We start from the raw sequence: 25,668 nt of genomic DNA on the forward strand, positions 1-25,668 counted from the left end.
TATCTGAAAACTTGACAATCAAGTGCAAGATGTAATCATCCATACTCCATAGCCTTAAACCAGAACTTCAAGGTTCTGCTACACTGATTCAGAAAGTCTAAATGTATTTTTCTCAATGTTTTTAAAGGAAATAATGCATTTGACTAACTGATTTGAGGTTAAACACACACCACCAACTAGTTTACTGATTTTGGACACTGGATCATATTATTTGGAGAAAATGTTTTCTGGTTTTCCCTCTGATGTCCTTTGGTTGCTCCACCTCAACTCTCTGTGATTTACAGTTTCCTGATGGACAGTAAAATCTAAATGGTAAATTAACTGCTAACTACTTCTGACTGTAACTTAGGGATTAGCTCAGATAGCCGGACCAAGAGCTCATCGCAGCACCACGGGACTGCTAGTGTTGGTGGGCCAAGAAGCCAAGAAGAAAATTCACATTTTCATTTTCACATTGTCTGCGTTTGAAGATTGTTTTTCTTCTGGGTTTGATTTCCACACCTAAGCTCATGATGACAACAACTAAGAATTATCTGTTTAAGAGTTAAGTGTTTAAGTTTCATAAACAGTCATACTGTCTGCTCACAACTGTGTTACCTGTGGTAAATAAATAAAATGACTGTTTTGCAGTTCCTTTAAGGCCTTTAGAAATAAATATCCGGTACTCTGTGATGGCAGACCACGGCATAGGTATCATTCATACACATTAATACTAAACAAATAAAAACACTCATAATACAACATAACCATACTGAATAGTACAGACACTGCTGCGAGCATTGAACAGTTTACAATGCCATCCTGCTGTGTTTACTGCTGACAGGATTTATGAGATCTGGAAAAAAAAAACACAGCTATTTTCTGTTTGTTTTACATGTGGGGCTTTTAAAGCCCGTTTCCTGAAGGCATCACGGTAAAACAAGACATGACAATGTGGTGGACTGAAATGACATGAAAAACATAACCCCATCATTCATGTATTTTTTCCACATTTAAGTGAAGGAGAGGGAAAAGAAAAAAAAGAAATATATAGAAACCAGCCAAAATTGACAAAAACTGAACAGGACAGTACAGAAAATATCAATTTGGAGACTGAAATTAAAAACAATTGCAAAATCATTGTACAATGCTTATTTACATAACAATTTTAGTAGAATAAACAATCTAAGTGGATTTTTGCTTTACTTATCTTGAGTCTATTAAGTTCTTCAGTGTTGCCAATTTGATAGTCACCCAGTTTGTTTCTCATGTATTACGATTACATTCAAGTCACAGGACTGAACATTTGATTTCCCAACAATTTTTTAAAAACCCAGGAGGAACATAGGGTCATTTACAAAAACATATCTCTGTGAGATATTTACTAAACCCTCAAACACTCTTCTAACCAGCTGGTTAGAGCTAGTTCCCAGCTTGCACTTCTTTATCCTGATGCAAACAGAGATGGTAGTTGGAAATCTGTCCATGCATAATTTGTACAAGGTGAAACTAAATGGGAAAAAAAATCCCATCAGCTTCACGGCTATACACTGATGTTTCTTTCCAGTATTTCATATTTTCAAACAAACTTTTAAGAAAAACAGTCATTTATCATTTCCAGCTACTGGGATTAGTAATACAGTCACAACTTGGTAAACAGATCCGTGCAACAGATGGTCTTGAAATAATTTCAGTGTTTTTCTGAAATGTTATACAGCCAGACACATTCAAACCCACAGATCTTTCATTTAAATTATAAAGGAGATTCCAAAGTTTCCATAGAGCTCAAATATGTGGGGGAAATGTGAGTAAAATTACTCACATGACATATGGAATACAACATTTGAATATTTCACTCCGTGTAAACATCCTTCCAGCGTCAATGAAAACCTGATGTAAAGGGATTAAAGCAAAAGGGAAAAACTAATGAGAGCACTGATGATTCAAGAGAAAACCCTTGAGATGTCTTTCCCAGATTTAAATGATCGGGATATGGGTAATCCTATTATTTGGATTGACAGGGTGGAGCCCTACATGCTCAGCAGGATTTAAACGGAACGTAAACACTGAAGTGCTGGGTCGTTATGTGGCTGTAGAAAAGCTCCTGTAGAGATGTTTGACTGCGTGGGTGGGTGAGGGGTCACAGGGGATAGATGCAGAAGAAGATACCAACGGGGGTTAATGTTGTTTACTTTCTCCTTCAAGTGGCCATTGTGTTCGCTTCCACCCATCACATGACACCTGGTCACAGTCTCCTCATCAGGGTTGTCCTCGACCCTCCACCACTTCCACCATCACAAAGACACACACACAATCACGCACTCAGACGCACACAATGGGCCGCTTGTTGTCCCCACCAAGTATACAGGAAGCCTCCCCTCCAGATTTCAGTTGACTGAAGGGGGCCCAAATCATGATGTTGTCATGGTCCCACATGAGCCCCTTGCTGACCCCAATACCTCATCAATACCAGCCATTGATACATAATTTCCTCTCTTAACTGATGACAGCGCCTCACATTATCATTATCCATGTAGTCAACACTCAAACTGTGCAGTTTACAGTGATACTGTATAGATTTCTGTAAAATTAGCGATTAATGTAGTTAACTGAAACAGTTGCTGCCATGACACAGGACAATAGCTATTACTACGGTTGTTACAGAGCTTCAGTAATCAGTAACGTACCATAAAAACGCATGATGAGGCTCTTTAACCTCACGCTCACTTTTGATATTTCCAGACGTTTCTTTTGATAATTAAATTTTATTTTCCCCAAACAATTCAATTTAGAAGAAACTCGTCACAGCTGCCAGGTTTTATAGAGTTCAGATGTAGGTTTATACAACATGAGCAAATATTAGATTTGCTGAAGTTGAGTATTTGTCAAAGACTGGAGACACAGAGTCTGAAGGTTTGATGACAGTTTACTCTTTTCAGAAAAACTCCTCCGTGCTCTCATTGCAAAACTCATGTTGGATAGGGAACTGATGATACGCTCACATTGTTCAACAAGATTATCTCTTACACTTGAGACATTAAGGGGCGTAATTAATGTCGCACAACAAACATTTTTTGGCTTCTGAGGACCGCAGAAAAAACATTTTCTACATAAATTTAAAAACTGTGTGAAGTAGACATCTAAAATATGGCAAAGGAATCCCCAACTCAAATTCTTCCTTTACGCCTCCTCCTCCGCCTCTTCCGTCCCTGATGATGGCGATGATGGTACACACTGTTTTGAGAGACCTCCAGTCAGAGGAGCGGCAGAAAGAAAAATGTAAAGCAGATGTCCAGCTGGGTTTGTAAGCACAGCCAAAATCCCACGACAGCATCCATGCTGAGAAGCGAGAACATAAATTCTGACGGCATGTTGTACTAGCAGCCAAAGAGGTTAGAGATTTCATAACAGAAGACATTTTCTTTTCTCCTGGCGTTGTTAACCTAAAATCTCAACAGGTTGCTTTGAGACCAGCATACCTGCACATTCAGATGCAGTCCCAGCAGGCATTTCCCAAGCCTGAACCCGATGTTTAAAATCTGATTGTGCAAATAACAACGTCCTGCTGTCAAATCAGCATCTCAAAACAGCATTTCTCTGTTGCCTTTAGGTGAATCAGACTCAGATGTTTCTTGTTTTTTTTATTCAACCATCATCCTCCTCTCCTTTCCCTTCATTCTCTTAACCTCCTTGTTTGTAGTATAAAGGAATCAGAGACCGTTAAATGTCTTTGCCACAGATGTACATCTGACCGAAGAACAACTGGCAGCTTTGTGTCCCCAATTACGCTGTCTGCCAGCCAGTAATGGGACACATGAGACGGACGGTGAGCCCCTCAGTTGCAGAAATGACCCAGAGATTTGCATGTGTACACAAACACACTGCAAACACACTAGAAGCCACAGCAGACAAACGACTCCTGGGCGGAAAAATACTCAACATTCCTCAGGGGTGGCCACACATACATTTACACGCACTAGGGTGACCTTTCAACTGGAGGACAAACAACTTTAACACATCTTTGTCTGCAAGCCTCTGCTGAAAATGTCCTTGAGCAACACATCTGTCCACCACTAGACCCTTGTGGACTGTTTGATAGTCGGTCCCATGTCCCAGGGGGCATAAGTCAAAAAAGTTAAAAAGACACAGACAAAGGACAGAGGACAATTCTAGCGTTTTTCAACCTGGGTCTTATTCCAGCCCATTTTTCCACCGAATTGAGCTACTTTTTATTCAATTTAAAAATGGTTTTAGGCTGGTTGTGAAAATATGGGCCACTTTTTGTGACAAAAAGTTTGGTTATAATCCAAATAAACCTGCCTTTCCTCATCCTCTCATCTCACTGAGTTCAGTAGGCTCAGTTTGAGACACAGTGAGCGACGACCATCAAAACCAACTTTTATTTTAGTTTATTACAAGTTGTAAGTTACATTTTTTTTTCCCATTCCAGTATTATTCTGTTAAAGTTCTGTGATAAGAGACTTGCATCTTTTCATATGAGGGAAAACCTTTAAGGTGTATAATGTAACTTTATCTACACTTTTATTTTATTTTATTGCCTTTTATAAATTCTATTGTAACCATGGTTCTAAGTTTGCCCAAATATACTCATAAATATTTATATATTTAAGTAACATTAAATACTTTTTAGACAACTGGATGTGTCCTAGGTTCTATTTGAGCTACTTTCAGTCAGTGATAAAGGTGAGCAGAGGTTTTGCAGTGGAGATGGCTTTGCTAAATGTGTGTCACTGACAAGGAGAAGACTACTGAGTCTTTCTTTCTTCAACTTCCTTAACGTCGTCCTTAGAAACAATCAACAATCTTCACTGGCATGAGTCATTTGTAAGAGAAAACACAAGCAGCCAATCACAGTTCTTGTGGTCCCCAAGCTGAATTGCCATGGCAGCCTCGACATCTAAAATTAACATTTTTGAGTGGGCACAGGTCAATGTAGTCTTAATGGGTTTTAATACATTAATGGGTCATCATGTTAACTTTGCACTCACTGTCTCCATTGTAGAGTTTCACAAAAAACAATGCACAATGGGGCAAGCAGCAAAGCCTCCTAAAAATCTTACACATAAGTCATTTTAAATAAAAAGTAACCCCTTGGGATAGGTGTTGTTATCATGCTATTGTTCCGTTCACCCATTATTTAGAAACCCCAACAGTCTGAAAATATCTCCCATTTGTCCAAAAATACAGCCTTACAGGACATCTTGCTAGCAGTTTAATGCAACCTATTTTTACGTTTATTGTTAGGCAGCAACCTCAAGGAGGAAGTCAGGTCAATGGGTCAAACACAGGATTTCATAAAGAGACCGCTGTTCATGTCCCAACCTAAAAGTCAATGTTGATTTATGCTAACTTACAAGTCAACATAATTTAAGAGCGTAACCAAGTAGGTTTAGTGACCTGTCCCAACTATGACTGCTTTAACACAAACCACATGTTCATTTTTGTTACCATGACGAAAAAGGCCTGCCTGTCGCTAGAACTCTCTGACGGTATTAGGATAGTCCCCGAAATTGGGGAAAACACAAAGGTGGGCTGGACCAAACCCTCCCGATTTCCAGTGGGACAACTGTTTTTCATTGCCCTCTCCCAGTTTTCTCCTGGGGTCAAAATCTTCCCATATTCCTTCCAATTTATGACAAATTTTCAACATGGGACACGGATGCGACGCATCACATAGGTGGGGCGGAACAGGGTTATTTTTACAGCTTCATTTGATTATAATAAAAATGCTGCAGCTGCCGTGTTGCGCGGCGTCCAAGTATTTCAGCTGTAAGCCTCCAAAGTTTCCACCTTGACAACACCACAGCTACACCCAATGTCGTTTCCTCGCATGCACATGAAGTGGAAGTGAATGCTTGCACATCATCCTCCTAGGGCAGTGGGGTAGACATTCTCTGTAAATGAATTTACAATTTATAATTTTATTATAAAAGTCACCAGAATTTACGAAACAAATTTGTCTCTGAAACAAATTTTTTTTGGCAGAAGGTCCCCCAGACTCCCTGCTTTGTTTTGAAATCCTCCCTATTTTTGAGTTCTCAAGCATGACAAGTATGCCAAACGGTCATCTTAAGAAACAATGAAAACCACCCAAGTTTGTATTAACTTTTTACCTCTATTCAAGTGCTGTGCTTTGTTATGCAGATTATCACGGCGCTGCTCTTAGGCAACGACAAAAGAAGAGAAATGCACACGGTTGTACTTGGACTTTTATTGACAGAAATTACAACAAAATATATTAACTATATGTATTAATTTGTCAAATTAGTTGGTCAGTAGTGTTTGTGAGTGGATTTGTGAAAGTGTTGTTTTGTATGGTGTCAAATAAAGTGCAACTAAACCAAACTAAAATAAAATAAAATGGATGAGAGAGGGAAGGAATGGGATTGGACTGGTACACCCAGTTGCACTAATACAGTCTCTGGCAACCAGGACCTGAAGGAAACCACAGGAAGTAGCTGAGGGCAGGACACAAACCTGCAGGCCATCGCAGAGCCAGATGGCTGTCCCAAGTACTTTTTGGACTCCGAGACACCCTTTGGATGTCAAATTTAAGTTTGTTTGGAAAGTCTCAGGAGGCTTGTGTTGCTTGCCCAGATATATGCTGTTTTGCCAGAGTTGTTTTTCCAGAATGTCTACAACAGAGCCAGCGAGTGTAAAGTAACCGTTTGTCTCAGATTGCAAAATGCTGGAATTTCCTTTTCAGTGAAGAAATGAATGACTGCAATTCTCAGTAATTTATATTCCAAAATAAAGGATATTATTCATATAATAATTTAATCAAATTTACGTAACACAGTAGTGGCTCCTAACATCAGTGACAGTGTTTGGGATTTATGGGTCAATTTGGTAAAGTAATTTCCAATTGAGGAATTTGGAAATAGGCCGCCTCAGAAAAAAAAATAGCTTTTACATTTTCAGATTAGCAAAATGCTTTTCCTGGGACTATGGAAGCTTGTAATAGATGTGCTTTAACCCCTTCTCATCTAGCACAGTGGTTTTCAAACTGGGGTCCGGGGTCAACAGGGGTCCTTCAGTGGGTGGTAGCAGGTCTAGAGGAACAGGAGGAACAGAATATTTTAACTTTATCACATTTTGGGGGGGAAGGGAAGAAACAGAGTTGACCGTTTTTACTGATTGCAATTTATAATGGTCCCAGTTTGATCATTGATTGACTATGAACACTTTATAATTTTGAAACCTAAAACTAAAAACTTGAGTGAGTGTCTAATGTGCATCTATTGTGGCTTGATAGCTTCTTTGAAGACAGGGACCCTGTTAAGAGGGTAGGGCACGGAGAGTTCAACACATGAAAAAGTTTGAGAACCCCTGATCTAACACATATCTGTTCATCTTCAAAATCAACACGATTTAACTCCCCTGAGTTTACTAAAAAGCAAATGTGGAAAAAGTACACACATTCTTTACTCAAGTGGTACAGATACAGACTCCCCTAAAAGTAGAATTACTGATTCAACTGCTTTACTCAAGTAAAAGTGATAAAGTACAGGCTCTGAAATGTACTCAAATTATAAAAGTAAGCAGTTTTTCTGAAGGACATTTCTTCCAGCTGTTTCTGTGCAAAGCTAATCGAATCTTCAAACAGGGTAGAGTCTCCCTCTCCTGTCTGTTTCCTTCATGTTTTGTCTGTCATGCCTGATATGCACCGGCCTTCATGTTGGGAAGACATGGAATGATCCAAAAATAATAAAATGTAATTCTCCCCAAATGCATTTAAACTAAAGTAATGAGTAGAAAGTACAGTTATGTGTATGCAAATGTAGAAAAAAATTATAGTAAGTAACAGTACAGTAACAAAGTATTTGTACTTTACAGTGTAAAGTATTTGTACTGTACAGTAACAAAGTATTTGTACTTTGTTACTTCCCATCTCTACATTGGAAATGCTCCTGGCAGACTGATCTAATCTCATTTCATAAACTGGAAAATTCTCTCTAAGAGGATTGACTAAGAAGTTTTTACATTTCATGACAACCTACCTGCGATAGAGGATAGAGTTTTTTAGCTCTGGGATGCTGGCTTGACAGCTTCTTTGAAGACAGGTACCGTGTTAAGAGAGTAGGGCACGGAGAGCTCAACCCAAATAAACTTTAATATTGGTGATATTCATATATTTAATATCAAATACAGGTCATGGATGTATGGGTATGAATGTTTTATGGTTGTATGTGCATGAATGCACACAATACACATCGACTGCACCCATGGAAAATGTGCCGAATGGTAACAGATCATGCTTTCATCATCAGCTATGGCAAGTGCACAAGGCCCTTTCCCATCATTCTTTTCCAACATGTAGGCTATTAAATCCTTTAATATGCTGAACATGTTATTTGTGTATGCTATTTATTATTTATGCTAGTTCTATACCATATATGCTACAAAAGTTCTTCTTCTAAAAAGTGTTTTTTATTTTAATTTTGGTTTTACTCCTGTCTTTTACTCAGCTGTATGTTCTGTATGTCTGTGACTCTGTTTAAACAGAAATAACAACTGGACACGTTTGTATTTTCAGATGCCATGTAAATATAATGTGATGTCCTAATAAAACAAATCCAGATTTTCCAAACACATAAAAAAACACAGCAGACGGTGACAGAAGAAGACAGATGGACAGAAAAGTCCCAACTGGCAAACAGCCACTGTTCGCTCTTTTCTCAGACAGCAGAGTTAAGACTGACAGAGGTGAGAAGAGGACAGGCTATACTTCAGCAGATTCAAATCAATAAATTCATGAAACTAAGACTGCAAGCAAAATAGTAATATGGAAAGCACATGAGAATGTTTTAATCTACAGGTTGAGGGAATACAACTGACACTTAAGCAGGCATAAATGCTTATAGCACCATGGCCAGATCAGTGTCTGCTCCAGGAGTACTGGATGACATAGCGGTGTCTCTGTTTTTCTATTTCTCTTCTTTTTCCTCTGTCCATCTCAGTCTCGCCTTTTCAGATTCTTAATTCCCGTTTGTCAGCAACAATTGACCTGTGAGTTTTAGGTTAAAAGCTGAAGTGAAGAGAGTAACAGTCAGATAATTATATTTGATAATGATACGTTTTATTAACAACATTCAACTAAAGAATACACAGCATAGCAGAGATGCAACAACGGAAAACTAATAGAATATGACCATGCAACACCAGTTTAAGATGTGTTTCAATCAAATATGTCCGTAAAAAGGCTGATTCTTAAGCAAAGATTAAGTAAATTTCCATGTGATCTTAAATGTATTGAAAAAAACATATTTAACTTCAGTGTTTAGAATAGTTTCAAGACCTTGCATTTATCTCACTCTGTCCATCTCTGCTGTTGTCGTTGTGTATCAGCAGTTTCCTGCACAGGGGCTTAACAAAGGAAGTACCCACCTATCCTGACTTTGACACTAGCTGTCTTTTACTCACATATTTTTGCTAAACAGAGGAAAAAGAGACCCTTTGCCTTGACACTAACATTGTGCTCCTTGCATACATTGCTCAGCCAATAATAAACTGGATGTGTGCAGTAGGTTTTCCAGTTGTTGATGTCAGCTGGGAGTCACTGTTCCTGTTCTCAGGATAGAATCAGCAGGGCGGGTGGGAATTGTTACAGTGTGGGGATAAGAAGTGTGTGCACATGTTTGGTGTTCATATGTTGGAAGAATAAGCGTCTTTGGGGTTATCATATAACTGCTAAAGGCAAAGCCTGTGAAACAACAAACGAAAAAAGAAAACCTCCACACAACGTGAGGTCACTTTGTCCCTGCATCGCTGACAGCAGCACCAGCCCCCTTCCCCACAGCATCTGTCAAACCTGGAAGGATTTGTTCGAAAATTACCCCAGACAAGTGTGGAAAGAACAGGGAGAGGGAGTGGGAATGCCAAAATTGCTTTTATTTTTTCAGCAGAATATTTCATAATAACCCCTAGGCTATTTCCTATTCTTCAATGGTGATATCATGTAGCCAGCAAAACAGACGCATGCCAACACACACACACACACACACACATATACTAACACCTATACACTGATATATTGCAAACTGAGCCAGGGGACAGATTGTTACCAGATGGTTCTTTGCTCCATACCAACTGGAGGATAATTTCCATTATTATTCAATTATCAGTTTTCAGGTCTCTTATAATTCATCAGTAAGTACAACATATTCATTACAAACGGTTTAGGTCATATCGTTAGGAAAATCCCCCAGGACTGAGTAATCTAACTAAGTTACTACACTGGATCCTGGAAATGTGGTGTTTTCCTTATTTGAAAACAGAAAATTCAACCCATGTCAATCACTGAGTTGGATGCTTTCATGTGCACATGTCAATTCAACAGTCCCATGTTGGCATCTACTCAAACAATACTCACACATCCTAAGCTCTTTGCAAAGGTTTCTGCTGCGGTACTACTAACTGATTTTTTGCCTGCTGCTAACTATAATAGAATTATACTCTCAAAAGAATAGCATAAAGACAGGAAACGTTATTAGAACATTAATGGTGTTTTCTTTGGCATGATTATAATAATTTAATCCTCTATTTACCCCTTTTCAGCTTTATTTTAGTTCCAACACTCAGCTTCAAATCCAACAGTAGAACGAGAGGTCAAACTGTCTCTATTTATCCAATTTCTAGAGGGGTTTAGGGTTGGACCCCATCCCAGAATTATTGTTACATTTTGTAACTCTTCTATGATATCAGGGGAGCTCTATATCAGCCTAATTATTGTGCCTCCTGCCATAACACTTACACAACAATGTAGTGTTAAGGTGTGCTAGGTTAGCTCTGAGTGAGACGACAATCTCCACCTATCCCAGCTGCAAAGCAGAAGAAGGGAAGCCAACGATGCTGCACAACACAAAGCTAACTAATTTCATCTGCTACACACCAAACAAACACAAGGTAGAGTGTAAGATTAAGAAGTTTACCATCCTATGAAACAGCAAACTACTGTATAGTCATATATATATGAATTACCTAACCTTTCAAGCCAGTCTACTTGTCTGTAAAACTGTTGGACACCCCAAACCTTCCTAGAGCCAAGTCTTTTCCCCATTGTATGCAGGGAAAAAATTTAAACCAGAATAGTAGGTCAATTTGAACACCCATCTCACCTCTATCCCTCTAGCCAAGCAGAACAGTCAGCACCATAGCCAACACAACCCCAGGAGTGGCCTATGCATGACACCACATAATTAGGAATCCACTCCCCTCCCAAAAGATCCAGATCTAGTCAGTGCTAAACACTGCTGGGACAGATCACACACAAGTCTCTTCTAAGAGCCAAAAACAGGCTCAATAAAGAGCGAACACAGCTAGTCTGGGAATAAATACTTCTCACCTGTGTTTGGTGTTTCACAGGAAGATGAGGCAGTATAGAAACAGCTGATCGATCTCCTAACTCTATTTGACAAAGCTCTTTGCATACAGTTGGACAGTTGATAAGGCAGATCCCTCTTTTGTAGATAAGGGACAACAGTGACACATGCTACCTTTTTGGTCTTCACCAGGGTATCTGATAATCCCACATACAGCAACCTGTTTCTTTCAGGATTTAATCCTTGAGAGTTTGCTCTTCACTGGGCATCATGCCCATCATGTCATGCTTCCAGGTACTGGCTGACAGAAGCAGGTACCATAAGTGCACTTGAACTGTGGACGACACTGAAATTAGGGTTAAGGTTATGATTGGATGACATAGTCCAGCTGTCTGCTTCTCATCTGTGGCTTGAAGTAGCGGTAACAATACTGTTTTAATTTACAGTGGCCTCCTGTGGAGTCCAAAGGATGTCCAAGGGAATTTCCAACGCCTGAAACATGGAAGTAAGCCTCTTCTAAATCTATCATAATCATAGTAAATCAATTGCCCAGCTGGATCAGTTTCAATATTTCTTGCACATTGTGTGGGTACATATCCAGGAGAGATTTCACATCCCTGTTTTGCACTTGAAAGCCAGAATATGGGATATTGTGGAGGCCTACTGGTTAAGACCATATGCTGTGCATAAAATGTCTTTGGTTTGATTCCCAGCCAAGGACCTTATTTCATGTTCCCGCTTTTTCCTTCTTTGTTTCACCCCAAACAAAGAGGCATCCACGGCCTCTTGAGACATCACGAGTGACTACCTAAATGGGGAAGAAGCCCAGCAAACTTGGAGCATATGATCCAGCCACAGCATTCTCTCCACTAAATTTGGGACACAGCTGCCTTGCCACTCCAAGAAGTATTTTACCAGGGGACCAGAAATCAGCTTTGTGGTATTAATTGGGTCACTAAGACATGTAGACACGCAACATTTAACTTTCAACTCACATGGAAGCAAGGATGATCATCAGAGTTGTCATTACTGCTAGTTGTTACTTACTCACTGTGGGTCGTTGTTAATGACAAGTGATTTTAATGACAATAGCTGCTTTGAGAAAAAACTTGGTAAATTGTGGACCTTGCCAACTCAACTGTATATCTATTGTGTAATTTGTTAATAGGTTAATCAGAGCCGACATTAAGGACAGAAGTGCATCAATCATCTGACCTTAAACATGACTTTTTGAGCACTAGCAGTTCTTGGGACAAAGAGAGCTGTGGCATCACCCTTCAACTCACCCTGCCTCAACCCCTGTCATTAAGCAAACAGCAAGAACAGTAGGCCTTCCTCTCCCTCAAGATGATTGTTGGGGACAAAAGAAATTTTAATACCTCCTTACCCACCTTCTTACCAACCAGAAGCAACTCTGAGCTGTAAGACAGGAGGCTGTCAGCTTTGCCAACTTCCAGACATTGATAAAGGCAGCACAGAATTCCACATTAGTGAGAAAGGATGAGAGAACTTTATCTTCACGGCCATGTGGTATGAAATCAGTGTCCAGAGGGATTGGAAGAAATGATACTACACTCCACCTCACAGCAGAGCACTGATTCAGAAAATCCTTGGAAGAAGTCCCACTTTTGTGAAAAGAGCGCATACTGTACAGTTCAGGAAGCTGGCAGTGCCTCATGTCCTCATTGCTGATGAGAACTGATGGCAGCAAATGAGCTAAAATAGGAAGTGCAATCTCCTGATGAAGCCGTCCTTGGCCAGGCTGTTGTCATGGTTGTGGAAGAAACAGTGAACCAAGAGTAAGGTTGACGTTGCCCTTTCAATAAGACATAAGGTTGATTGGGTTCATCCCGGTTTGCTGAGAAAATTTTTCAGAAATTTCGCTGCTCAAATATGTGAGGGTGAGTATGAATATGAATGAATATGAATATGTGAGTGGATTTGCTGAAAATTCCACATAGTACCTTTATGTGGAATTTTCAGCAAATCCAGTTCACTTAAAGGCCACCAGTGTCATTAATAACAATGACACTGGTGGCCGTTAGGTGAACTGTAGTCAGCACTGTGTTGCTACACGCATCCTGGGCATCAGCCAAAACAGTGAACACAGCGTCCGAGACTGAAGGATGCCAGTTTGAAGGCACTCAGAAGCACGCGTTAATGTCACATCATTTGGATTTTCCTGGAAAAATTCCTTCATTGAAATTAGTCCACAGGCTGTTAGACCGAGAACGTCTGGGATGGTCTAATTTTTTAAAAGTTGTGTTACAATCCGTTCACACATTGTCAATACAAAGCGTTTAATACATGTAAATTGCTTCACATGATACCTTTAAGGCCCCTGTATGACGCACAGGATCTCACACAAACCCGGTACACATATTACAACTTCAAGGCTTTGGTCCAATGGGACATCAGAAGCATGGAGAAAACATCCAGACAGCTGCAGGGTTGCAACACTGTACGTGTGTGTGTCTGTGTATGTGTTGCAATGTTGGGGCAGGGTGGGGGGCAGAGCAGGAAGGGCGGTGTTGGTTTGGGTAGTCACGGGACGGATGAAGAGAATTTTTGAATGCCTTTGCAAAATGATTTTCTTCATTCTATTTTTTTCCCCCTTTTTTCTACCATGTACAGTCTTTTGCTGTGAAACTCAATTATCTTCTTTTGTGCCTGTTTGTGCATGAAAACCATTGCATGAGACCACTAAATAAATTGGCTCCTCCCCCCTGTGTTGATTGCTGTGTTTTCAGTATAAGAGTTCTGCAAGAAAAATCCTGAAACAATGGAAGATGTTTTTGTTTTAACCGTTAAAGCATTGCTCTTACTTGCTAGGATGAATCAATGAGTTTGACCTGACTAATGTGCAGAGTACTTATACCTTATAATGAGCTGTTTTTATCTACAGACGCTGCGGGTCGCCTTCCATGGAGTTTGCCATGTTGAACCGCCATGTTTTTATATGGGCCGAGAAAACAAAAACTGGCTCTAGATAGGGCCTCATGCATTTTCGTTTCTCCAACACACTTTACAGCTGTTTATGGTTGTCAAATACAGATATAAGCGGTGCTCAGTTAGTTGCAATCTGCAACTTCTAAATCTTACACCCTGGTCCTTCAAAAGAAACATCCTCCATATCCTTTAAATTTTTCATTGCATTAAAAGTTACTGGTTTTAGACATCAATTTTAGATTTGCCAGCCAACTCAAACATTTCCTTGCACTTGTCTTCAGAGTCAGTAGGAAACATTTACTGATCATGCTCATCAGCCTCAGCTGATTTATGTCAATGCATCTATTCAATCCTCGGGTGCCTGATTTAGTATTTATCACTGGCCTGCTTCAGCAGACACGCCCAGTCTGGAGTGTCTGTTGGCTAATGATTTCTTGAATTCTCTCTTATAATCCATATCATCAGGCCAGCTAAAGGACTTCATCCTTTGCTGAGATTTGTTCATAAATGCAAATTCATATTTTCTTTTTCAAAGATTCAAAAACAGTCTTTTTTTATGTCTGTTGACCTTATTCAGTGAGTGTCAAAGGTTTTCTTGAGCCTCTTAAGAGTTCAGAGGACTTTTTCAATGCATGGATGAGCATGTAATCCTCTATACAAAGAGAAAACATGGACATCTGCAAATTGGCATGAAAGGGTTTTCACATGATAGCAGTATTATTTTAATAGACACAATAGACACAGCCGAATGTGATTTGAGATGGTGCCATGTTACCCTGATGTGTCTGGTGTGTATAAGACTTAAGAAGCACCCAGTGGTGAGTCTATTGCTAAAACCTAATGTTGTGTGACTGAGCATTGTTTAAACCCACAGATAGTTTTCTTTTAACGCTGTTCAAGACCCCAAAATATGCAAAGATGCCAAATATCTTGGGATGAATTTGTGGTAACAAAAGCATTAAAAACAAGTCCATTTGGTCTAATAGTGCAGCTTTTGTGATACAGTGGGATTTTTTTTCTAATTTACGGAAACTCAAGAGTTTAAAAGGTCAAGCTGATAAAAATAGATGATTAAGAAACAAGAATGATTCTTTTTGTGCTTTTTTGTGCTTGTGTGATGGAAAGGCCAGTACATTACAAGGTTATTTGTCACATTACAACTCAGAGGAAGAATGAATTGTATGGTTGCCAGCAAAAATAGCTATAATGATTAAGTCACAGAGGAAGAAATGTATTTAATAGAAAGGTTCCCGTAATGTAAAAGTTTTTATTATATTACTCAACAACATTTGTGGATGGGGGGATGTTAGAAACAGAGACTCTTTGCAAGTTCGAGGACATCTGTGTACCGCAGGAGCCATGTGGTGCAGAGAAATATTTGTCAGGTTCCTCCCTGTGGACATCAGCCTGAAGATGGAGCCATGCCTTGCTCTTTAGCGATTAGCTCAGTTCAAAGACATGAAGAGATTTTCTATCACATTTCTCTCTGTCGGCCTTCGGTTGTTTTTTTTTTTTACGTCTCTGTAACATTTTGGGTAAATAAAGAATCTTCTTCACATTCAGACTCTGTCAGGAACCACAGTGCACACTCTAAAGTTTAAAAAGAGCTTGTTTCCTGTCATAGAGAATGTAGAGTGTTTACAGATCAGGAAGAAGTTTATAGCTTATAACTGTCCAAGAGTGTCGCTCTGCCAAGGCCACGTAGACTACATGGCAACATGGGCAACAGCACGTCCTCTGCACACACACACACACACAAGCACACACACCAAACAAAGGACCTTTCTGTGGAGTCTGTTTAATGACATCCATCCCGTGCTCTATTTTGGGAGGTGACTATTCCTGGTGCATCATTATTGTCATTAGCACAGTCTCATATTATTAAACCGTTAAGAGACATTATCACCATTATACACATGGTTATACGCATTATGTCTCCCCAACTCAATATTGCATTGCTCTGCACCTTGTGTGTGTGTGTGTGTGTGTGTGTGTTTGTGGGCCCACTGGTTTAATGGCATTGCTGATGGTGATGGTGCGAAGGGTCGGGGTTACAAGATTGCTCTTGCTTTTGGTGTGTTTGGTGTCTTTGTTTGTATGTGCAAGGGCGTGTGTGTGCATGAGTGTGTCACAAGTGCTGATAAAAACAAATGTTGTGAGTTGTTTTGTATTGTTGTTGTATATTGTGTATATCAAATTATTAAAGAATTCTTTGGTTTGTCTGTCATATTATATTCATGCCATGTGGTGTGGCTAAATGGTAAATGGACTGTACTTCCAACCACTCAAAGCGCTTTTACAAATATACGCCACATTCATACAGTGATGGCAAAGGCCATCACAAACAGAAACTAATTCATTTATTCATATTCATAAACCGATGCACAGTACCGGAGGGCAATTTAGGGTTCAGTATCTTGCTCAAGGACACTTCGACATCCAGTGGGAGGAGCCGGGGATAATCTTCTTATAAGTGGACGACCTCCTGATTGCAACAGACTCTGTACGTGCAGAACAACGTGCACACATAAATTTCAGCACATAGCTTCTGTTTGCGTGACAATAAGTGTGTTATAATTTTTTAATGCTGTGAACATTACAGAAAAATTCAAAAGTCACATAACATTAAAGATGGAAATGACAAACAAGCCACTTACAAGTAATTGTAACAGTTTAAGGCAGACGTCATCACCAGTAATGTCCTCAAATTCTGTATTCTATTAAAAGTTTCAACAGAGGCACCATTGATCATAATGGGAAAAACTGCATCCACACTGTTACTTAAGAGAAGTTAAAAGAAGCCTCTGTAGATAAAAACAGCTCATTCTAAGGTAAAGAAAACATAACGATTCTTATGTTAAGGCGATTATACACCAATGAATACCTATGAATATTATATTCAAGATCCTCCAAAATGTTCCACACTGGACCTTTAAATGAAGGATATATCAACCTGAAACAAGTAATTATTTTTTTAAGGTAATCTAAGGCTAATGAGTATTAGTCACATGTTTAAACTACTTCAGCAAAGTAACTATAGTCATAAATGTGTTGGAAAAAGATATTATTAAATGAAATTCAGTGAAAATGGAAAGTTCATTGGAGCTGAATAGGTTAAGTACCTGAATAGGTTTCGTAAGTGTTTGAAAGGAGGCAGGGAGTTTGTGTATCTTGTGTTTTGAAGTGAGATCCTGCAGGCGACGGGTGGGTTGGGGTTGGTGGTGGTGGTGGGGGGACCCTGGAGGCTGAACCATTCCCATAACAGCCAGTCAGCCACTGAAGCTTTACAGCACGTCAGAGAAAGACAACTCCTCTTTCATCACCAAAATGTACCTGCGCTGTGTGTACGTCACCAGCCCAACAACCAAAGAAGTATTTAATTGTTGTTAAAGAGCTGGAAAATCAGAGACCGGTGCAGCGTTGCGCATTTTCTGGAACACTGTTCATAAAGTTGTGTCCTGACAGTTAGGAGGGAAGGATGCTCGCGTCTGTGATGTGATTGGCTGCCTCTTCAGCCTCCCGGCGTGTGGCTATAAAAACCCAGCACAGTCGCTCGGGTCTCTCCAGAGCGCAGGCAGAACCGGAGCGGAGGACCCCCCTTGATGCACGGCGGGGACTCGCTGGAAAACAACGTGAACAACACTGCTGAAAACCCACCGAAAATTATCGATAAAGCATCTGACCAATCAGTGGAACTCTGCTGGAATATCGATCGGAAACCTTTGGCTTGGACCACAACCACAACACCGCGGTTCCGGTGAGTTCAGACTGATAACGTCATCGGCCGTGATTTGATTAAATGCCCAGTTTAATTGTAAGCAGTGAAGGAGAGGTAACCACAACCACATGACTTAAGTTAAGCTACTGAACTGCATAAAACTTTTATTGTGCGTGGAAAAGTTTTCTCCTTTTCTATCTTTCCATTGTCATTTATCCAGTTGAATTAGAGGGTTTGTGAGTTTATGAACTGGTATTCTTGCGATCCATTTCACATTTTTACGAATTGCATTAGTTTTGCATGGCATGGGTCACATTTGCCGCCATTAAAAACGCATTGAGTATGTCTTTCTGGTGCTGTCGAAAGTTTTTCTAGCCTATTTAAAGTGTATGTGATGGACTGGAGGGGCCTCACAGATGCTTAAACAATACCGTGAAAAATAGAAGGACCGCTTTGTTGCAGCTCGATCGTCGCACAGTATGCACACTTTTCCATTTCACGACCTGTAGAGTGTGTGATGGCGTCATGCAGCGCCCTGGAGGTGCCATAAAAGCTGGCACATGATTATATATTGCTGCACTCACAAACACATATTTAAATCAAAAGAATAAAAATACTTTCAGTTCACTGGCGTTTGGTCCTTAGCAGACTGGCTTTATTGGGTCTGTTCACCGAGGAGACCACTAAACTCCAGGGAACTGGCACAAAAACTATATTTCACACTTTGACAAAGGGTCGAAAATGGGGCTATAAACCCTAACTGTCAAACCTTACATTTAGGTGCAGTGGAGCTCAAACTCAGCTGGTATTTTTTCATTTTAAGTCACATTGTGATGGCTGTGGATTAGTTTTTGCATTTCTACTTAAGGGTACTGTTATGACCCTGGGGTGTTTCTGTTATTCCAAACTGGAAACAGGTGGGGGGTCAAAATAACAGGAACACCTTGCAATGGCAATACAACACCAAAAACTACAGAAATGACCACAGAGTTGAATCAGCCCCTCTGTGCAGGGAAATAATTAAATAAATATATGCCTAGAATGAATTGAGACACTGTTAGAAGGAAATGTACTTTTACATTTGACTGAGGTTGGTTCAAACACTGTACATGACAACATTAATACATGCAAAGAAGTGGAGTGTATTTCTCCTGACATGTTCCTCATCCTCACTTGAAGAAACAGCTTGCTGAAAAATATGCACTTCCTCTGGCTGCATGGCTGCCTCTCTCGCCTCCATATTTGTCTCTTACCACTTCTCTACAGAAGGCATAATTGCTTCAATAATACCTAGAAATAAGAAGATGCTGATATTGTGTGGCTAAGATACTATTTCTGTGTATTAAGAAATTAATTTCATATCATTCATATCATATAATAGTGAGGCTTGGAAGACATTATGCATATAAGACACATATACTTTAGATAAGTTGTATTTGACGCTGGTTTATTGTTAATCAGACAAAGATTTTAGGTAACATCCCTCCTTTGAAAAAATATTGAAAATATTTCAAAACCTGTCCAATACCTAATCAATATGAAACAAAAACAAAAAGTATGCACATGCCAGCCTCTGTGACACAGTTTCACCATAAACATTTTAAGCTTCACATATAAGATTTGTTGCAGGAGTATATTGTATTAGATTGTTTACAAATGTGTCCTGGATTATAGTAACTAAGTACATTTACTCCAGTACTTTACTTATTTGCAGTTTTGAGGTACTTGTACTTTACTTGCGTTTATCAGACACAAATATTATACCACATTTATCTGACAGATTTAGTTCTTTTTCCAATCACAACGTTGCAATAAAAACATATAATACAGTATATTGTTAATTAAAGTTATTGTTAAGATTAAACCGTTAGTTTCAAACCTTTCAGCTTGTGACCTCTTGCAAACTGTATCTAGTCGAGGCCCTATGTTTTGTTTCATATGTCTGTAAGTTGTTATCAGCTTCATCAAAGAGACATTTCCCCTCCAAACTTCTCACGTGGTGAAATTACCGTTTAAATGAAATCATGTGAGAAGTTTAAAGGGGAAATTACTGAGTCCCAAAGAGGTAAAATTATCCAATATTTCAGAAATAAAGTAAAGATGTGAGAAAAGAGGCATAAAAATGAAAAGCTTTCTTCTTTCCTCTCCCATTAATCAACTCACAACCCCTCGGATTTATCTTGTGATCTTTTGGAGGGATTTGACCCCTGTCGGAATCACTGGACGTAAAGTGGAAACTTTGTGGAACTTTTCAACTTCCCCCCCAGTGTTTCCAGGTGGTATTATTGTTCATTGCACAGACAATAGATAGCTTTACGTTTAGAAATGATCAGCACAAGTTTGGAAATAAGAGAGAATAAAGACACATGTTCACCGAAGAGATACATTGAAAATGTCATAATTTTATATTGAAGTTGGGAACAGACAAGTAACAACAGCAGGTGTTGGTGTTGGGGTGGAGGGGAGAGTAACATATACATATATCAACATGTAATGGAGAAAGAGTGTGAGTTTACACCGTGCAATCAACATTTACTTCATAAAGATAAATTCTCTATTTCCACTCAAAGTACCGAACAGTATATAAAAAACTAGCTCCACCGCAAGCAGCTACTGTACAACAGTAAAGGGCTGCTTAACCACTGATGCATCAGAATTATGTTTTTTTTTATTATTATTACATCAGAATAATATTTCAATCGCAGGGGCCATTTTACTACAGAATTAGTACTTTCAATTATACGTGTAATGGAGTCTTTTAACAGAATTGTTTTGATACCTTTATTAACAGTAAGTTAAGTTTGGTAGTTTTTCCACCATGTTATGTTTGTCACCTGATTATTAAACTTCATCAAATGATCAAGCAACCTACACAATGTTAATAATAACATTAAGATTATTTCTCAATCCACCCTACCTACATCCTCCTGTCACCTCGGTCTTTTATTGCCTCTCTCCTGCCTTCAGGTCACTCTCATGACTCCTTGGCATTGTACTTCAGCTGCCCCCCCACTTTGCCTTTCTTATGCTTTCCTTTTCCTCCTCTTGTTCTAATAAACAGTATAACAAATCAAATTGTCATTCATCTTAATCTAGGCTTCTTTTATTGCCATTCTGTTCCTGTATTTGTTTTCTTTGCACTTTTTATACACATTTTTCTCACGTTTTTGCGCTCTTCTTTACGCCCTCTCTTCCCACACACAAACACATATTTTCTAACCACCACCGGTATCCACTTCACTTCCACTCTGCTGGTTTCCAACTTTCCACCTCCTTCTATCTTAAGATGTGAAGCCAACAGAGCTAACAGTCGGATATGGTTTCTAAAGCAATTAGATTAAGAGGATCAGGCCAATTAAAATTCAACTTTACAATTAGATCAGACAATCCTGCTCTAACATGGCCTAATGAGGTACCATGTTATACAACACAACACATAATTCAGATGATAGAGAGGATAATGTATGGACGCTGGCCAAATTTTTCAAAACTGATTTCTTGTGATATGTGTGTGAGTTCATCCATGTGATTTTGTGTCTTTGTGTGTGTGAACAGAACAAGCCTCTGTGTTTCTCAGCCAGATGTAGATATGAATGCCAGTTGTGTTTGAGAGAGTGCATGTGTGTGTGTGCGTGTGTGTGTGTTTGTATGCACATTCAAGGATGTGATCAAAAAGTTTAAAAAAAGTAAACTAAGCATTTGTTCTTAACCCCTTTCTTTCAGAACCATAGTGTCAAGAGGTTTGCACGTCAGCTCAGAGACTGAGAGATGTTTTTGTGACATCTTTGTGTGTGTGTGTGAGTGATTGTGTGCCCTGATAGCGTGTCTGCACAGATATTGTCGCCATCATCAATAAGCCCATTTATCCTGCCAGACGCCCCAGGGTATTTTGGGGGGTACACATGATTCTTGAGAGGCTCAAAGCCTCGCTAGTGTTGTCTATGAGAGAAAGAAAGTATCACACATACCCACACACACACACTGGACACACAGAAGGGCTGTTCCTCATCTAACCTATTACCTCAGTTATCACTGTTTCATATGTCTCTGATGTGTCACTGCTCTCATCCCTTTCGGTTCATTTCACTTTATTTTCTGTATATTATATTCTATAATACATTCATTATACAAAAAATAACAGTGTTGTAATGACATGCATTGTGTACATACATATATGTGCCGTTGCTGACAAAGAGTGGGATCAGTAAGTTGAGCTCCCTGGTGAATGGATGCTTTTGCCCTGTTTTTGCGATAGTTAAACTAATTTTTTCATCAACAAATTCACTTATAGGCCCCTGTGAGGCTATACTGTTGAGTTTGTTAGCATGCTTACATTTGGTAATCGGAGATAAACACACAGTGCCTCTGAGGCTGATGGGAATGTAATTAGCTTTGCAGGTATTAGACAGTGGTTTCAGTAAAAATCTATACTCAGATAGGAGTACTGTTACATTACTGGAATATTACTCAACTACAAGTAAAACTACTGGTGTTAAGAAATACTTAAGTAAAATATGATGATGATGATCAACTGTTGGTGATGCATCATCAATAGTAGGCATTTAATCAAAAGGGGAGATCCATGTAGAAGATATCTACTTTCAACAAAGCAAATTTCTTTCATAAATGAACAAATATACAGATAAAGCAGGAAGTTTGTATCTTAAAAGCATAATAAAAATGTTTTCAACCTGCGTAGAACACATTTTCTCACAATGCACTGCAAACAAACAGCCAAACAAATTAGTTCTTTTCCAATTTTTCAGTCCCTAAATTAATCCCAACTCCTGTGCAGTTGGTCAGTTTGGTCACCTCTGTAAACCTGTGCCGCGTTTAAATGAAGCAGGTTTTCATTAGCCTGCAATGTGTTTTCTTGCTCTGGCGTATGGAAAGAATTGCAGTTGGAAGTACCACCGCAGATTGCGAGTGCTGAAAGGAAGTGCACTTCCACCTTTTGTGTGTCCCTGGTGTATTGGCTACAAAAATGCAGATGAATGGTTTGGATATAAGTCAAATTGTAGGCCTACTCAGTAGCGAATTGTGATTTTAAAAACAGCAAAGTAGATTAATTAGTGTAATGCGTAATTAAATACGAGTAAAATTCATAAAGGTACTGAAAAAACAAATTTTAATGACGGCACAAAATGAAAAAGTTGAGGGATGAATTACCAAAGTAACAAAGTGACAATTCATCCTGAGGGAGACATTAATTATTTAATTATTTTATGGCAATCTAATAGTTGTCAAGACATTTCACTCAGAAGCACAATGGTGATGCTAGTTAGAAAAGCCAAGGGCTCACCAAAGTCATTAAGATTCATCCTCTTGTAATCATGAATGTCTCTACAAAAGTTTGTGCCGTTCCACTTAGTAGATGTTGAGACATTTCACAGGATAAGTAAAACCTTTGACCTGGTGGTGTCACTATAGAAAATGTTGGGGGATCAACAAAGCCAGTAGGATCTCTGTCTGCAACTGTTTCTGTGTTTGTGTGTGACATGCTGCTTCGTCTACTTTCTCTGCAGGACAGACGAGCTCGACCCATGGTGCCAGGCCCGGAGCAAGACTCTGTGTGTGGCTGTGTGTGAGTGTTTGAGTATGCGTGTGTGTGACTGCCTGTAAGTGTGGTTTTTTTTTAGACTGCTGTGTGCCTTTGAGTAAGTGAACATCTTGTGAGGATGAGGGCTGTCATTCTTCTGTGTCTCCTGATGGCCGTGGAGGCAGGAGCATCTCGATTCATCCGCGACTCCCAGGGAGGCTCCGAAGCGTCAGAAACCTCTAAGAACAACTCCTCCGTCCAGCTCCCGCCCCTACAGCCAGCCCGGCCTCGGGGCTCCTTCCCCCCCATGTGCATAAATCCCACGGAGATCAAGTACGCCTTCAAGTATGTGAACACCATCGTGTCCTGTCTGATCTTTGTGGTGGGGATCATCGGCAACTCAACGCTGCTCAGGATCATATATAAGAACAAGTGCATGAGGAATGGACCCAATGTCCTGATTGGCAGTTTGGCACTGGGGGATCTGCTTTATATCATCATCGCCATCCCCATTAATGTGTTTAAGGTGACCACATTTATCTTTTGTGTCTGTCTATCTCTATTTGTTTACTACGACTACTTCACTTCAACAATTCAACCATTTAACATAACTTCAAATTAATTCCATTTATTACCCATCCATGGGTCTGTGTCTAATTTAGTAGGACATTAATCTAAAGCGATTTCCCTGCACTGCAGTTTCCAAGTTATGAGTAAGCTGTTTTCAACGCCTTTCTTGGCACATCCTGTGGTTAGCTGTGGTTTATTTACGAGTTAATTTATGTGGTCTGAGTCTCTACATTCAGTGTCTTTTGTGTGGTTTTCTTCATTTCCTTTTCAGACTTTTCCACCTAGACTACATGAGATAATTCAAACTAAAAACTCAATAAAAGCAGACGTGAGCCCAACATTAGGGGCGACATGAGTGTTGGGATTTAAGTAAAAACTATGTCTTTGTGTTCCTCACTTGCCTTGTGTGAAGGGGGAAAAAATACCAGTAGGCTTGGGTGTAAATGAAGTCACTGCCAAATGCTCAAGTCATACTGTAAACACAGAAAACACTGAAAGGTTCTGCATTTCAGGTATTTGTGCGACAAACTGTAATGTAAACATGATGAGCGTATAAAAGATTTAACGAGGAACAGAATCTGCTGAATTGAACAGGCATGGGTTTGAAAACAAAACGTAGCGTTATAGCGACATAATTAGTGGCTGACAAATACAAAGCACTCTACAATAATCAAATTTGCATCTTGATTTGTTGTTGATGCTGAGCTGATTTCGTAACCTCAGGGGAGAAGGATTTCAGCAGTGAGGAGAAGGAACACAGTCTAATTGCATTTGGCTTTAGCAGTAATAGTAATGGAAGACACAAGGAAGACAGGACCCCTACATGAATCTCAAAGCTATCTGTCCATGTGTTTACAAAGGTGACACTACAAATGTCTTTCCTCTTCGTTTTTCTTACACAGCTAATAGCCGAGGACTGGCCGTTCGGGGTGTACGTCTGTAAGCTGATGCCGTTCATCCAGAAAGCTTCAGTGGGAATCACTGTCCTCAGCCTGTGTGCCCTCAGTATTGACCGGTGGGTAGACATCAACTCTACACCCACAGACACAAACATTCGCTCTAAAAGTATTTAATTAACATATATGTGTGTGCTGTTTGTGTAGCTACCATGCTGTGACGTCATGGAGCAGGGTGAAGGGGATGGGGATCCCACTGTGGAAGGCCGTGGAAGTCACTTTGATCTGGCTGGTTGCTGTGCTGCTCGCAGTCCCTGAGGCGCTGGCATTCGACATGTTGGAGATGCCTTACAGAGGCAACAAGCTGCGCGTGTGTCTGCTGCATCCAGAGCAGACCAGCAGCTTTATGAAGGTAGGCACTTGATTAGATGTGAAACCTGTTAGCAGTGAAGTATTTACATTCTTTAGTTAGAATAAAGGTATTGCTTAAGTGGTTATGAAACTTTTTTTTTTTTTTTTGGCTTTTAATGCCTTTATTTGATAGGACAGCTGGAGACAGACAGGAAGGGGGGGCAGAGAGAGGGGACGACACGCAGCAAAGGGCCACCGGTCGGATTCGAACCCTGGGCCGCTGCAGCAAGGACTCAGTCTTGGTACATGGGTCGCCAGCTCTAC

At 39.8% G+C, this 25,668-nt stretch overlaps 1 protein-coding gene across 1 annotated transcript in view; it reads left to right on the forward strand.

The window, feature by feature from the left end:
- The first annotated feature begins 17,802 nt into the window (after nucleotides 1-17,802).
- Nucleotides 17,803-25,668, forward strand: part of LOC118333613 (endothelin receptor type B-like) — a 12,880-nt gene continuing 5,014 nt past the window's right edge. Inside the window, exons 1-4 of the mRNA XM_035669339.1 lie at nucleotides 17,803-18,027; nucleotides 23,514-24,053; nucleotides 25,000-25,112; nucleotides 25,201-25,405. Of these exons, the coding sequence (XP_035525232.1) occupies nucleotides 23,667-24,053; nucleotides 25,000-25,112; nucleotides 25,201-25,405 (705 nt within the window). The 5' untranslated portion in view covers nucleotides 17,803-18,027; nucleotides 23,514-23,666. The remainder of the gene's footprint in view (nucleotides 18,028-23,513; nucleotides 24,054-24,999; nucleotides 25,113-25,200; nucleotides 25,406-25,668) is intronic.

This window comes from Morone saxatilis, unplaced genomic scaffold (assembly GCF_004916995.1).
Source record: "Morone saxatilis isolate NCDOM2014 unplaced genomic scaffold, NCSU_SB_2.0 Contig22, whole genome shotgun sequence".
In the NCBI taxonomy this organism is placed as follows: Eukaryota; Metazoa; Chordata; class Actinopteri; family Moronidae; genus Morone; species Morone saxatilis.